General features: G+C 39.5%; 1 protein-coding gene across 1 annotated transcript in view; it reads right to left on the bottom strand.

Moving 5' to 3' along the window:
* LOC109570130 (kinesin-like protein KIF28P) overlaps nucleotides 1–14,588 on the bottom strand; it is an 82,369-nt gene that overhangs the window by 62,671 nt on the left and 5,110 nt on the right. Inside the window, exons 2-3 of the mRNA XM_070768085.1 lie at nucleotides 10,619–10,813; nucleotides 1,439–1,642 (exon numbers count right to left, since the gene is read on the bottom strand). Coding sequence (XP_070624186.1) covers nucleotides 1,439–1,642; nucleotides 10,619–10,813 — 399 coding nt within the window. The remainder of the gene's footprint in view (nucleotides 1–1,438; nucleotides 1,643–10,618; nucleotides 10,814–14,588) is intronic.

Raw genomic sequence — 14,588 nt, 5'->3', positions numbered from 1 at the left:
AGGGGATCTTCCTGACCCAGGAACTGAACCTGGGTCTCCTGCATTACAGGCAAACTCTTTACCATTTGAGCCACCAGGGAAACCCTATGATATAAGATAGTGGTCTAGTTTCATTCTTTTGCATGCGACTAGCCAATTTTCCCAACACTGTTTATTGAACAGACTCTCCTTTCTCACTGCATGTTCTTCACGCCTTTTTCATAATTAATCATCCATGTATGTATGAGTTGATTTCTGGGCTCTCAGTTTTGTTCTGTTGATCTCTGTGTCTATTTTTGTACCAGTATCATACTTTCTTTAATTTAAAAATTTAATGAATTCCTAGATATTTGAAAATATAATTCCAGAGAAAGTATTTAAAAGCCTACCATTGAAAGAAAAAGATAAAATCAGAGCAAACTTCATAAAAAACACTTTTTGAAAAGGTGAGTAATTGACATTGAAGAATATTGTAATTATTTTTCACTTTTTAAAAAACTTTTTATTTGGTACTGGGGTATAGCTGAATAATAATGTGGTGATAATTTCAGGTGAACAGCGAGGGACTCGGTTGTACATATACATGTATCCATTCTCCCCAAACTCCCCTCCCGTCCAGGATGCCACATAACATCAAGCAGAGTTCCATGTGCTATACAGTAGGTCCTTCTTGGTTATCCATTTTAAATATAGCAGTGTAGTATATTTTTTTGATCACTATAGTTTTGTAGTACAGTTTGAAACAAGGGAGTGTGATGCTTTCAGGTTTGTTCTTCTTTCTCAAGATTGTTTTGACTATTGGGGATCTTTGCAGTTCTATACAAATTTTAGAATTATTCTACTTCTGTGAAATTTGTCACTAGACTTTTGATAGGGATTGTATTGAATCAGTAGATAAATTTGAGTGGTATGGGCATTTAAATGTATTAATTCTTCCAACTCATGAACATGGGCTGCATATCCATTTATTTGCGTTTTCATCAGTTTCTTTCATCAGTGTACTAGAGTTTTCTGTGTGGGGTATTTCACCTTCTAGGGAAAGTAAGAAGCTATGTTAGGACAATTAAGAAGCAAGATAATATTCTTAATTTAGAAATAAGAATAAATTAAGAGGAGAACACACCTTGATAGAAGAGGGGAGCAAAGGGAACCAGAAACTTGAGCTGGCTAGGGTTTTGTCTTATAAGACTCCACAGCGGTCTCTTGTTATTGTCATCATTTAAGATGTCTGCTTCTATGACACTCAAAATGCCTTTAAAAAATATTTTCCTGAGTTTGCCTCCATAGAACCAGAAAAATTCAACACTTTATTTGATTTTGTAATGATATAAGGATTTTGGTATGGAAGATTAACATTATCCTAAATAGATACACTGATAACTTCCACTGGGGGCAAAGAATTTCCAAAATGAAAAAAAATTTTTTTTCCTTAAAGAAGGGATTCTAGAATAATACATACCTGGTATTCTTGATTTTTGTCCCGGTTCTCAATTGCTTGAAATAGCTCTTCGCACACATTTGGAATGATACCCTTGTTTGCACCAAACCCAATCATGGAATAGCTTTTTCCAGAGCCAGTCTGCCCATAGGCCAAGAGAGTAGTATTATAGCCTTGCCAAGCACTGTCCAGAATTCCCCTGCCAAGATCATGAAAAACCTCTTTCTGGAAAGAAAATTGCAGGTATTATGTTCAGCACAGACTTTTCACAGTACTTTTAAAATCTAACATTCTGGTTTTGATGAATTCCACCTTAATTAGTATCATTCAACTTACTTGAAATATAACTCATATGCTATTTTAGAACCAATGGAATAAAGCTGGAAACCAAAAATAGATTTGTCAGTTTGGAAGATACTGATCACCATGGGATCACCGCAGATCTTCAACTAGCTACTGCTACTGCTGCTAAGTCGCTTCAGTCTTGTCCGACTCTGTGCGACCCCAGAGACGGCAGCCCACCAGGCTCCCCCATCCCTGGGATTCTCCAGGCAAGAACACTGGAGTGGGTTGCCATTTCCTTCTCCAGTGCATGAAAGTGAAAAGTGAAAGTGAAGTCGCTCAGTCGTGTCCGACCCTCAGCAACCCCGTGGACTGCAGCCTACCAGGCTCCTCCATCCATGGGATTTTTCCAGGCAAGAGTACTGGAGTGGAGTGCCATTGCCTTCTCCATCAACTAGCTAGTACCCATCAGTAATGGACTTATGTATTTTACAAAACATGGGCTAGGTCTTTAAAATTCAGCAATTAGACAAACATTTCAAGGCTCCAAGGGACACAGACCAGCCAAAGTATTTTCTATTGGGTTGACCAAAGTGTTCATTTGTTTTTTATCTAAAAGATGGTTGTAGTAGTCCTTAATAGTCTTTAACTTCATTTGAAACAATTTTGTTACATTGCATTGTGACAGTTGTCATCTCAGTGTACATTTAGAAAAACATCAGAAATTGGTGAATTTTTGTATAACCATTTTAATATTGAAGATGGAAAAATAAAAGCAACATTTTGGCATATTGTGTGTATTATTTCAAGAAAAGTAAAAAAATTTATGAAGTGTATGGAGAAGGTGCTGTGACTGATCGAATGTGTTAAAAGTGGTTTGTGGTTTCCCTGGACATGTTCCATGGTCGAGTAGACCACTTGAAGTTCAAGGTCAACTATCACAATTCTTGCAGTCTTTTAAAACTGTCTTTTGAAAACTGAGATAGAATTGACACATAACATTAAATAGTTTCAAATGTATAGCATAATGATTTGATCTATGTATTTATTGAGAAATGAATACCAGAAGTTCACACCCATTACTTCACAGAGTTAAACATTTTTTTCTTCAATGAGAACATTTAAGATCTACTCTTTTAGCAACCTTCGAATATACAACGTTGGATTGTTAACTCCAGGCATACCTCAGAGATACTATGGGTTCAGTTCCAAACCATCACAATAAAGAAAGTAATGCAGTAACATGAGTCACAATTTTTTTGGTTTTCCAGTGCACATAAAAGTTATGTTTACACTATACTGTAATTTATTGTGTAATAGCATGACATCTAAAAAAAACCAATGGATATATCAGTTTAAAAATATCTCACTGCTCAAAAATGCTACCCATCATCTGAGTCTTCAAGGAGTCATAATCTTTTTGTAATAGTATCATCAAAGTTCACTGGTCACAGATTACTATGAGAAATAGAAAGAAAAAGTTTTAAATATTTGGGAAAGTTACTAAAATGTGACACAGAGACATGAAGTGAGCAATGTTGGGAAAGTGGCACCAATTGACTCAGGCTTGCTTGATTCACGACTGCCAGAAATCTTCAATTAGTGAAAACAAAATGCCCAAATACTGTATCTGAAAAGTGCAATAAAGCAAAGCACCTGTATAATCACCATGCTATATATTACATCTCTAGGACTTATTTATCTTACTGGAAGTTTGTAACTTTTGATGATCTTCTCCATTTTCACCCATATACCAGTCTCACCCCCCTCAACTCCACCCCCAAACACTAACCCCCTGCCTCTGGAAACCAACAATCTGTTCTCTGTTATCACGTTCATTTTTAAAAATATTCCACAGTAAGTATTTCTTTCTCTGTACAACTTATTTTACTTAGCATAATGTCCCTAAGGTCCATCCATGTTGGTGCAAATGGTGGCATTTCCTTCTTTTTAATGGCTGAATGATATTCTATTGTCTATATATGTATGTGCATATATGTATATATATGTATATATACATATGTATTTCTTGGTGGCTCATATTGTAAAGAATCTGCCTGAAATGCAGGAGACCCGGGTTCAATCCCTGGGTTGGGAAGATCCCCTGGAGGACGGCATGACAACCCACTCCAGGATTCTTGGCTGGAGAATCCCATGGACAGAGGAGCCTGATGGGCTACAGTTCATGGGGTTGCAAAGAGTCAGACATGACTGAGTGACTAAGCACGGAACTGCATATACATACATATATATATACACACACATACATTTTCTTTATCCATTGTCTTGATTATTGTAGATCTGTCTACAGTGGGTTTCAGTTCTTCAAATTAATGTTGGCTACTGTAAGTCCTTTACAATTCCATGTCAATTATTGAAATAGTGTAATTTCTGTAAAAAGTTACCATTGGCGTTTTGGTTGAGATTTTTTTGAATCTGTTGATCAATATGACTTCTTAATAATGTTGAGTCTTCTGATTTGTATTCCTCTTCTTAATGTTTTTATAGTGCACAGATTTTGCATAGATTTTGTAAATTTAACCAACTAGTTCATGGTTTTGATGTTGCTGTAAATATTTTACAATCTTAATTACAGTTCAGTTCAGTCGCTCAGTCATGTCTGAATCACAGCACACCAGACCTCCCTGTCCATCACCAACTCCCGGAGTTTACTCAAACTCATGTCCATTGAGTCGGTGAGGCCATCCAGCCATCTCATCCTGTCATTCCCTTCTCCTCCTGCCTCCAATCGCTCCCAGCATCAGTGTCTTTTCCAATGAGTCAACTCTTCACATGAGGTGGCCAAAGTATTGGAGTTTCAGCTTTAGCATCAGTCCTTCCAATGAACACCCAGGACTGATCTCCTTTAGAATGGACTGGTTGGATCTTGTAATTATATGTGATTATGAGTGAGTGAGTGAGTGAAATCTCTCAGTCGTGTCTGACTCTTTGCGACCCCATGGATTGTAGCCTATCAGGATCCTCAGTCCATGGGATTTTCCAGGCAAGAATACAGGAGTGGGTTGCCATTTCCTTCTCCAGGGGATCTTCCTGACTCAGAGATCGAACCCAAGTCTCCCGCATTGTAGGTACACGCTTTACCATCTGAGCCACCAGGGATTTGAGTACATAAATAAATTATAATCTTAATTTCCAATTGCTCACTGCTAGCATAGAGAGATGGCTTCTCAGGTGGCTCAGTGGTAAAGAATCCTCTTGCCAACACAGGAGACACAGGAGATGGCGGTTCAATCCCTGGATAGGGATCCACTGGAAGAGGAACTGGCAACCCATTCCAGTATTCTTCCCTGGAGAATCCCATGGACAGAGGAGCCTGCCAAGCTGGAGTCCACTGGGTCACAAAGAGTTGGATACAACTAAGCATGCGTGTAGCATAGGGGAATTTTATCAATTTTTGTATATTGACCTTGGTTAACAAACTTATTCACTGTAGTAGCTTTTCATCCACTTTTTTGGCAGATTCCTTAGGGCTTTTTTCATAGATAATTATGTTGTCTGCAAGTAGTTATACTTCTTCATTTTCAACCTGCATATCATTCAGTTCAGTTCAGTCTCTGAGTTGTGTACGACTCTTTGCAACCCCATGAACTGCTGCACGGCAGGCCTCCCTGTCCATCACCAACTCCTGGAGTCCACTCAAACTCACGTCCATTGTGTCAGTGATGCCATTCAACCATCTCATCCTCTGTCGTCCCTTCTCCTCCTGCCCTCAATCTTTCCCAGCATCAGGGTTTTTTCAAATGAGTCAGTTCTTCACATAGACCAAAGTATTGGAGTTTCAGCTTCAACATCAGTCCCTCCAATGAACACCCAGGACTGATCTCCTTTAGGATGGACTGGTTGGATCTCCTTGCAATACAAGGGACTCTCAAGAGTCTTCTCCAACACCACAGTTCAAAAGCATCAATTCTTCGGTGCTCAGCTTTCTTTATAGTCCAACTCTCACATCCATACATGACCACTGGAAAAACCATAGCCTTGACTAGACGGACCTTTGTTAGCAAAGAATTGTCTCTGCTTTTTAATATGCTGTCTAGGTTGGTCATGACTTTCCTTCTAAGGAGCAAGCGTCTTTTAATTCATGGCTGCAATCACCATCTGCAGTGATTTTGGAGCCCAGAAAAATAAAGTCAGCCACTGTTTCCCCATCTATTTCCCATGAATTGATGGGACCAGATGCCATGATCTTAGTTTTCTGAATGTTGAGCTTTAAGCCAACTTTTTCACTCTCCTCTTTCACTTTCATCAAGAGACTCTTTAGTTCCTCTTCACTTTCTGCCATAAGGGTGGTATCATCTGCATTTCTGAGGTTATTGATATTTCTCCTGGCAATCTTGATTCCAGCTTGTCCTTCTTCCAGACCAGCGTTTCTCATGATGTACTCTGCATATAAGTTAAATAAGCAGGGTGACAATATACAGCCTTGATGTACTCCTTTTCCTGTTTGGAACCAGTCTGTTGTTCCATGTTCAGTTCTAACTGTTGCTTCCTGTCCTGCATATAGGTTTCTCAAGAGGCAGGTCAGGTGGTCTGGTATTCCCATCTCTTGCAGAATTTTCCACAGTTGATGGTGATCCACACAGTGAAAGGCTTTGGCATAGTCAATAAAGCAGAAATAGATGTTTTCCTGGAACTCTCTTGCTTTTTCCATGATCCAGCGGATGTTGGCAATTTGATCTCGGTTCCTCTGCCTTTTCTAAAACCAGCTTGAACATCAGGAAGTTCACGGTTCACATATTGCTGAAGCCTGGCTTGGAGAATTTTGAGCATCACTTTACTAGCGTGTGAGATGAGTGCAATTGTGTGGTAGTTGGAGCATTCTTTGGCATTGCCTTTCTTTGGGATTGGAATGAAAACGGACCTTTTCCAGTCCTGTGGCCACTGCTGAGTTTTCCAAATTTGCTGGCATATTGAGTGCAGCACTTTCACAGCATCATCTTTCAGGATTTGGAATAGCTCAACTGGAATTCCATCACCTTCACTAGCTTTGTTCTTAGTGATGCTTTCTAAGGCCCACTTGACTTCACATTCCAGGATGTCTGGCTCTAGGTGAGTGATCACACAATCGTGATCATCTGGGTCATGAAGATCTTTTTTGTACAGTTCTTCTGTGTATTCCTGCCATCTCTTCTTAATATCTCCTGCTTCTGTTAGGTCCATACCATTTCTGTCCTTTATTGAGCCCATCTTTGCATGAAATGTTCCCTTGGTATCTCTAATTTTCTTGAAGAGATCTCTAGTCTTTCCCATTCTGTTGTTTTCCTCTATTTCTTTGCATTGATCGCTGAGGAAGGCTTTCTTATCTCTTCTTGCTATCCTTTGGAACTCTGCATTCAGATGCTTATATCTTTCCTTTTCTCCTTTGCTTTTCACTTCTCTTCTTTTCACAGCTATTTGCAAGGCCTCCTCAGACAGCCATTTTGCTTTTTTGCATTTCTTTTCCACGGGGATGGTCTTGATCCCTGTCTCCTGTACAGTGTCATGAACCTCTGTCCATAGTTCATCAGGCACTCTATCTATCAGATCTATTATTTTACTGTCTTAAATTAGTCTTTTTTAATCCCTTTCTTGCTTTTTCTATACTTTTATTTTCCTAAATTCTTAGGTGGAGGAACCTAGACTGTTGATTTGAGATTGTTCTCTAATATAATCACTTAATGCCCTAAGCCTTGATTTAGCTGCATCCCACAAATTTTGATAAATGTTTTGATTTTCATTCAGTTCAAAATATTTACCAATTTCCTGTATTCTTTATTCCCTGACCTATGGATTATTTAGAAGACTGTCATTTTCTAAATATTAGTGGAGTTTCCTAATAATTTTCAGTCATTCCTTTCTAGTTTAATTCCATTGTGTTCAGAGAAGATACTTTGTATGATTTCAGTTATCTTACATCTATTGGGACTAGTTTTATGATCCAGAATATAATTTACCATAAAGTTCCATGCTCACTTGAAAAAAAGTGTGTAGTGCTGTGGTTGAACGGAGGGTAGCAAAATTGTTCTATAGTTGTCAAGTAGGTTGATAATATTGTTCTGGTTATCTATAATATTGATTTGGGGTTATTTGCTCTATTACTCAGAGAGGAGTGATGAAGTCACCAATCAACGGTAGATTTGAATATTTCTCTTTCAGTGTCTATCAGCTTCTGCTTTGTGTACTTTCAAGTTCTGTTAATAAGTACATACCCACTTAGGATGGTATGTATGAAATATTTCTTGTTCTGAAGTCTACTTTGTGTGATGTAAATATAGCATCTGTAGTTTTCCTCTTCTTAGTGTTAACACGAGTATCTATTTATTTATATTTAAATTGTGTTTGTGTAGACAGATATGGGCTTCCTAGGTGGCTTGGTGATAAAGAACCTGCCCGCCAGTGCAGGAGATACAGGAGATTCAGGTTGCATCCCTGGGTCAGGAAGATTCCCCTAGAGTAGGAACTGGCAGCCCGCTCCAGTATTCTTGCCTAGAGAATCCCTTGAACAGAGGAGCCTTGAGGCCTCAGGCCCTTGGGGTTGCAAAAAGTGGGACGCAACTGAGCATGCGTGCACTTAAGATGACATAGTTGGATCCAGCTTTACCTATCAAATCTGATTATCTATACTATCTAATTGGCATGTTTAGTTACACCTGATATAATAACCAATGGTTGGCATTAAATCTACTATCTTGCTATTTGTGTTCTGCTTATTTCATCTCCTCTTTGTTTTTCCCTCCCATTCTTTTCCTGCCATGCTCCAAGTTTCTTTCATAATTTCATTTTCCCACAGTTGACTCATTACTTTTTTTGATAGATTTTTTTATTGATTGCTCTAGGACAGTGGTTCCCAAAGTGCATTCTGAGGGGACCTATGAAATTCTTTCAGTGAGTTTGTGAAGTCAGAAAAATTTGACAGAGCATTTTTAGGGGTGGTTTAACAATTGCACTCATCTCATACGCTAGTAAAGTAATGCTCAAAATTCTCCAAGCCAGGCTTCAGCTATACGTGAACCATGAACTTCCAGATGTTCAAGCTGGTTTTATTTATTTTTTTTATCTTTCTTAAATTTTATTTCTAAGCAACCATTGTTTTTCAAGCTGGTTTTAGAAAAGGCAGAGGAAACAGAGATCAAATTGCCAACATCCGCTGGATCATGGAAAAAGCAAGAGAGTTCCAGGAAAACATCTATTTCTGCTTTATTGACTATGCCAAAGCCTTTCACTGTGTGGATCACAATAAACTGTGGAAAATTCTGAAAGAGATGGGAATACCAGACCACCTGACCTGCCTCTTGCGAAACCTATATGCAGGTCAGGAAGCAACAGTTAGAACTGGACATGGAACAACAGACTGGTTCCAAACAGGAAAAGGAGTACATCAAGGCTGTATATTGTCCCCTGCTTATTTAACTTATATGCAGAGTACATCATGAGAAACGCTGGTCTGGAAGAAGCACAAGCTGGAATCAAGATTGCCAGGAGAAATATCAATAACCCCAGATATGCAGATGATACCACCCTTATGGCAGAAAGTGAAGAGGAACTAAAGAGCCTCTTGATGAAAGTGAAAGAGGAGAGTGAAAAAGTTGGCTTAAAGCTCAACATTCAGAAAACTAAGATCATGGCGTCTGGTCCCATCAATTCATGGGAAATAGATGGGGAAACAGTGGAAATAGTGTCAGACTTTATTTTTTGGGGCTCCAAAATCACTGCATGGTGACTGCAGCCATGAAATTAAAAGACTCTTACTCCTCAGAAGGAAAGTTATGACCAACCTAGATAGCATATTCAAAAGCAGAGACATTCCTTTGCCAACAAAGGTCCATCTAGTTAAGGCTATGGTTTTTCCAGTGGTCATGTATGGATGTAAGCGTTGGACTGTGAAGAAAGCTGAGTGCTGAAGAATTGATGCTTTTGAACTGTGGTGTTGGAGAAGACTCTTGAGAGTCCCTTGGATTGCAAGGAGATCCAACCAGTCCATTCTAAAGGAGATCATCCCTAGGTGTTCTTTGGAAGGAATGATGCTAAAGCTGAAGCTCCAGTACTTTGGCCACCTCATGTGAAGAGTTGACTCATTGGAAAAGACTCTGATGCTGGGAGGGATTGGGGGCAGGTGGAGAAGGGGATGACAGAGGATGAGATGGCTGGATGGCATCACCAATTCGATGGACGTGAGTTTGGGTGGACTCCAGGAGGCCTGGCATGCTGCGATTCATGGGGTTGCAAAGAGTTGGACACGACTGAGTGACTGAACTGAACTGAATAAAGGCTATAATCTTTGAGCTGAGTTTTCAAAGATGAGTAGACAAGAAGAATAGAGAGAAAAGGTTGGGAGGAAATGAACAGAGCCTCAGTAACTTGTGGGAAAATCTCAAGCATACATGTAACTGGAGTCATAGAAGAAATAAGGGGAGGCCAAAAATACTTGGAGAAATTATGGTTGAAATTTTTTCAAAGCGGAAATTACAAACACATAGATTTATGCAGGTTAATGAGCTCTATCCACATTGAAATGACTTTTCCTTTGTACCCCATTGTATCCCACATATATTTTTATAGAACCTGTAGCATTTGAATGCACTTTTTTGCCTGTCTCCCTACACCAAATTCTGAGCAACTTTCAGGCAGAATAGTGTATGGCACATGGTAAATACTCGATAAACCAAAATTCTCAAATGCCGAGTGCCACACAAGTTTGGCTTATTTTGCTTATATCAGAGAGGAAAATATAACTGACTTGACCAATATTCCTTTTTTGAAACATGTAAATACATCAGAAAAATAACAGACTTAAGTGTCTAAAGAATTATTTAGGCAACAGTTATGCTTTTGGACCTCATAAAAAAAATCAATGTACTAATATATTGTTAACACTTAAAAAAAAAAAACTTCCATTGATGCTATTTTAAAGTAATTTACCTGGCCTGCAAATTTGCTGCCACGATCAGCTGAAATAAACACACCATCTTTATCCTTTTGAAATCCACTGTGAGACCAATATGCCAGGTCAAAAGTAAATGTCTTCGTATGTCCTGGATTCTTAGGGTCTTGTATAATGGTGGTGGTCCTGGAATGCATGGAAATCACACATTTGCTCCCAGAATTCTTCTCTCTCTATAGTCAAATCACAAATTTAAGTCAATCATTAGTTTTCCTGTCATCCAATTTTTTTGCAGATCTTTACATCTAGTAAGAAATTAAGCTAGTAACTTACCGTTCATTCATTTTGTTCTCTGATTATTCTTAGCAGCTGTTATGACAACAGTTGCTGTTATGGGTCCTCAGAACTTTTGAAAGGCTTGTCTCCAGTCATATTAACTTTCTGAGAATAGCATATCCAACACTCAGCTACGCTAATAGCATAAACTACAGCATCAGAGATCCATTCCCAACATGGCAACATAAGATGCTACCCTGTCCCACTCTCCAACAAAACTGGTGAAAAGTATTAAACAAAAAAATGAAAATGAAAAAAAAACAAAAGGAAATGGAAATGGTTCTAAGAGCAACAGCCAATGAAGAAAGATCTATTCAAGAAATCTATCAAAATTTGGTAAGAAAGGAGAGTCCATGGTGTTTAAGCAAGACTATTCCTTCTCTCGCCACTGTCAGCTGAACCAAGGAGAGACAACTCCAGACTGCTGGAGCTGAGAGCACAGGGCTCCCTTTCTCCCTGGGTCCCAGGAGGAGGGATTTCTTCCTGAGAGGATAATGTCAGCATTTCTCACCCTGCCCCCTTCCACCTGTGACTGAGGCTTCATGTGGGAAAGTATGGGTAAGAGGTGGGAGCTCCTTCTTCTACCCAGTTTCCACACATGGAACAGAGACTCTGCCTTGGTTGCAGCGTGCTGAGAATACTCAGGTGCTGACCACACTTGCCCTGGCTCCCGAGGTGGTAGTTCTTTGCCAGGAGAGACAAGCTGAGATGACTGCAGGTTGCTGTTCTACACTAACCAAAAACTGGGCTTCTAGAGCAGGGCCGTCATACAGAGTAGCTTCCTTGTGTCCCCACCCACAAATCCAGAGCCCTGGTTTAGAGATCTTGCCTGGGCGCTTAACCTCTTCCAAGAGGAACTGACTTCATTTGCCCCCTTAGAGACGTCCAACACTAAGAGCACTCTTTAGAACAGAGGTGCTGTGATGAAGGGCAACTCGGAGATTCAAGATAACAGGTTAAAGTACAGGTTCTCTGGTTTGGCTTCCCTGGTGGCTCAGATGGTAGAGAATTGGCCTGCAATGCAGGAGACCCCAGTTCAATCCCTGGGTAGAAAGATACCCTGGAGAAGGAAATGGCAACCCACTCCAGTATTCTTGACTAGGGAAATTCCATGGACAGAGGAGCCTGGCGAGCTACATGGGATCGCAAAGAGTTGGACACAACTGACTCACTTTTTTTGGTCTGGTTTGCTGGGGAGGAACCCACCCGGACTCAGAAAAATATCAATCACTGATCTCAGAAACTAATCCTTTTTTAAAAGGAACCAGAATTTGATTGAAATAGTTCGTAGAGCAATTTATGCCCCTGGTCATTGTTGAAAATAGAGCAATCAGTCGGCAATCAGTGGACTTCACACTTTGGTGTGGTCGAGAGAAAGGGGGCCCTACAAAAACTGTTACCATCCCACAGTGACCAGGTAGGAAATAAAACTTCACTAAAATAATCCAGCCAATCACTAAACAAATGTTGGGGAAGTTCATACAAGTAGTCTTGTCCAGGCTTCAGAAGCAGCAATAGGTCTTTGACTGATCAGAGACCCTGAAAGGAATTACATGCCAAACTGCTGACTGGCAGGAACGCTGAAAGTAGGTCTTGAGAACCAACAGTTAAGGGAATAAATAACATGGACGGTAAAAAGTCACAAAACTTCCTGGGCCTGGGGAATCTGGCCAGTTCCCAGGGATCACTGAACATTCTGAGACTGACAACTAGAAATACAAACATTTAACACAATAGCCGAAGCTGCATCTTTGCATGTAAGCTGATGACTACCAGCCAGCCTGAAGCTTGGTGATAAAAGCAGGACTCCTTTGGATGGCACTCTCAAGTCTCACCCATGGAATGTACCTTCAAATTGGGGACTCCAGATTGCTGAACCAGGGACTTCCCAGTGTTCCTTAACTCTGGATGTAGGTGTTCCCCCAATTAGGTGATGTATATGGATATGTATTTTCTGCTATACTGCTTGTGGATCTTCCAACTGGGGCTGTGGCTTGAATCTGGATGTAGTGCTTCCCCAATCTGGTGATGTACATATATTTATCTCTTGCTATATTGCTTGTCCTCATACTGTAACTTACTATTAATATAAGAAACTTCCTTAATTCTTGCCTTCTTAAAGACAAAGTGGTTATTTTGCCAGTGAATTCTCTGAACCTGAAAGTCCTTCAGCAGAACACAAATCTTTCGGCAAAACAACAAATAAACAAGCAAATAACAATAACAAGCTAAAGAAGACTGGGAAGAGCAGCACTCAGATTTGCTACAATGCATTATCTAAAATGTCCAGTCCGTCCAATAAAAAACTGTGACCGCAAAGAAATAGGCAAGTAAGATCCATACACTGGAAGGGAAGCTGGCAACAGAAACTGAGAGTAATCAGATGCAGGAGTTACCAGAAAAGTAAAAACCATAAATATATTCACAGCACTGAAGGAAACCAGATTAAAGAAATAAAGGAAAGATTATAAAGGAATAATATAAACAATTTATTACATTAGATAATTTAGATGAAATGGACAAATTCTTAGACACCAAGTACGAAATACTCAAGAATAGACAATTTGAATAGACCCGTAACAAACGAAGAGACTGTAGTAAAAACAAAACTACTCATGAACAAATGGCTAGACTGCTTGATTCTACAAAGATTTACAGAATTAATACCAATTCTTCATAAACTCTTCCAAAACATAGAAAAGGGAATACTCCCTAACTTATTTTTATGAAGCCAGTATTACCCTGATACTAAGTAGAGACAAAGATATCTCAAGAAAATAAAGCTACAAACCAGTATCTCTGATAAGATACTGCAAGAATCCTCAACAAATCATTACTACCGTGAATCCTGCAACATATAAACAGAATTATATATCATAACCAAATGAGATTTATCCTAGGGATGCAAGCTTGGATTTAACATCTGAAAACATTTCTATTGTTTCAATTTTATGGCCTTTGACATCCATGAATTCAGAAACAGCAAACAACTTAACCTTTCGTGCATATCAACCAATCTGAAGGCCACATCCCAAGCCTTTATCTAATCCCTTTATCTAATTCACACCCCAAGCCAGTGTTTCTCCCAACTCACATTACCCCAGAACCAGGTACCTGACAACTAGGCTGAACCTGGCCAACTGAAGTCTAGAGTCCAAGGAAACTATACTAACTATCCAATCCAAAAATTGCTCAAACTTGCCTACTGTGCGTTGCCCATCCCTTCCTGTGGAAACCACAAGGGTGTGGGCCAGGCATCCTTTCCTCCAGCCTTCTGACCAACTTTGCTATTTCCCTGTATGGCTACGTAGAATGCTCCTTTCTCTTGAAAATTATAAGGCAGTGATCACTGAATCTGTCACCTTATTATATCTGATTAAAACAAATCTTGGGTACACTTTAAAATAATGATCAATGTAATATGTATCAATAGAATAAAAAAAAATCACATATCATCTCAATATGTAGAAAATGAATATGACAAAATTCAACACCCTTTCACGATAAACACACTCAAAACACATCAGCCACAGAATGGGACTTCCTCAATCTCCTAAGGGGCATCTACGAAAAACTTCAACAGCCAAGGCTGACTATTACTCTCTAAGATCAGGAAGAAGACAAGGATTTCTACTCGTGACGTTTCTATTCAACATTGCATGGGAGGGTCTA

Source organism: Bos indicus, chromosome 16 (genome assembly GCF_029378745.1).
Source record: "Bos indicus isolate NIAB-ARS_2022 breed Sahiwal x Tharparkar chromosome 16, NIAB-ARS_B.indTharparkar_mat_pri_1.0, whole genome shotgun sequence".
Taxonomy (NCBI): Eukaryota; Metazoa; Chordata; class Mammalia; order Artiodactyla; family Bovidae; genus Bos; species Bos indicus.
The sequence above is the reverse complement of the archived record's forward strand: the minus strand, read 5'-3'. Positions and strand labels throughout refer to the sequence as shown.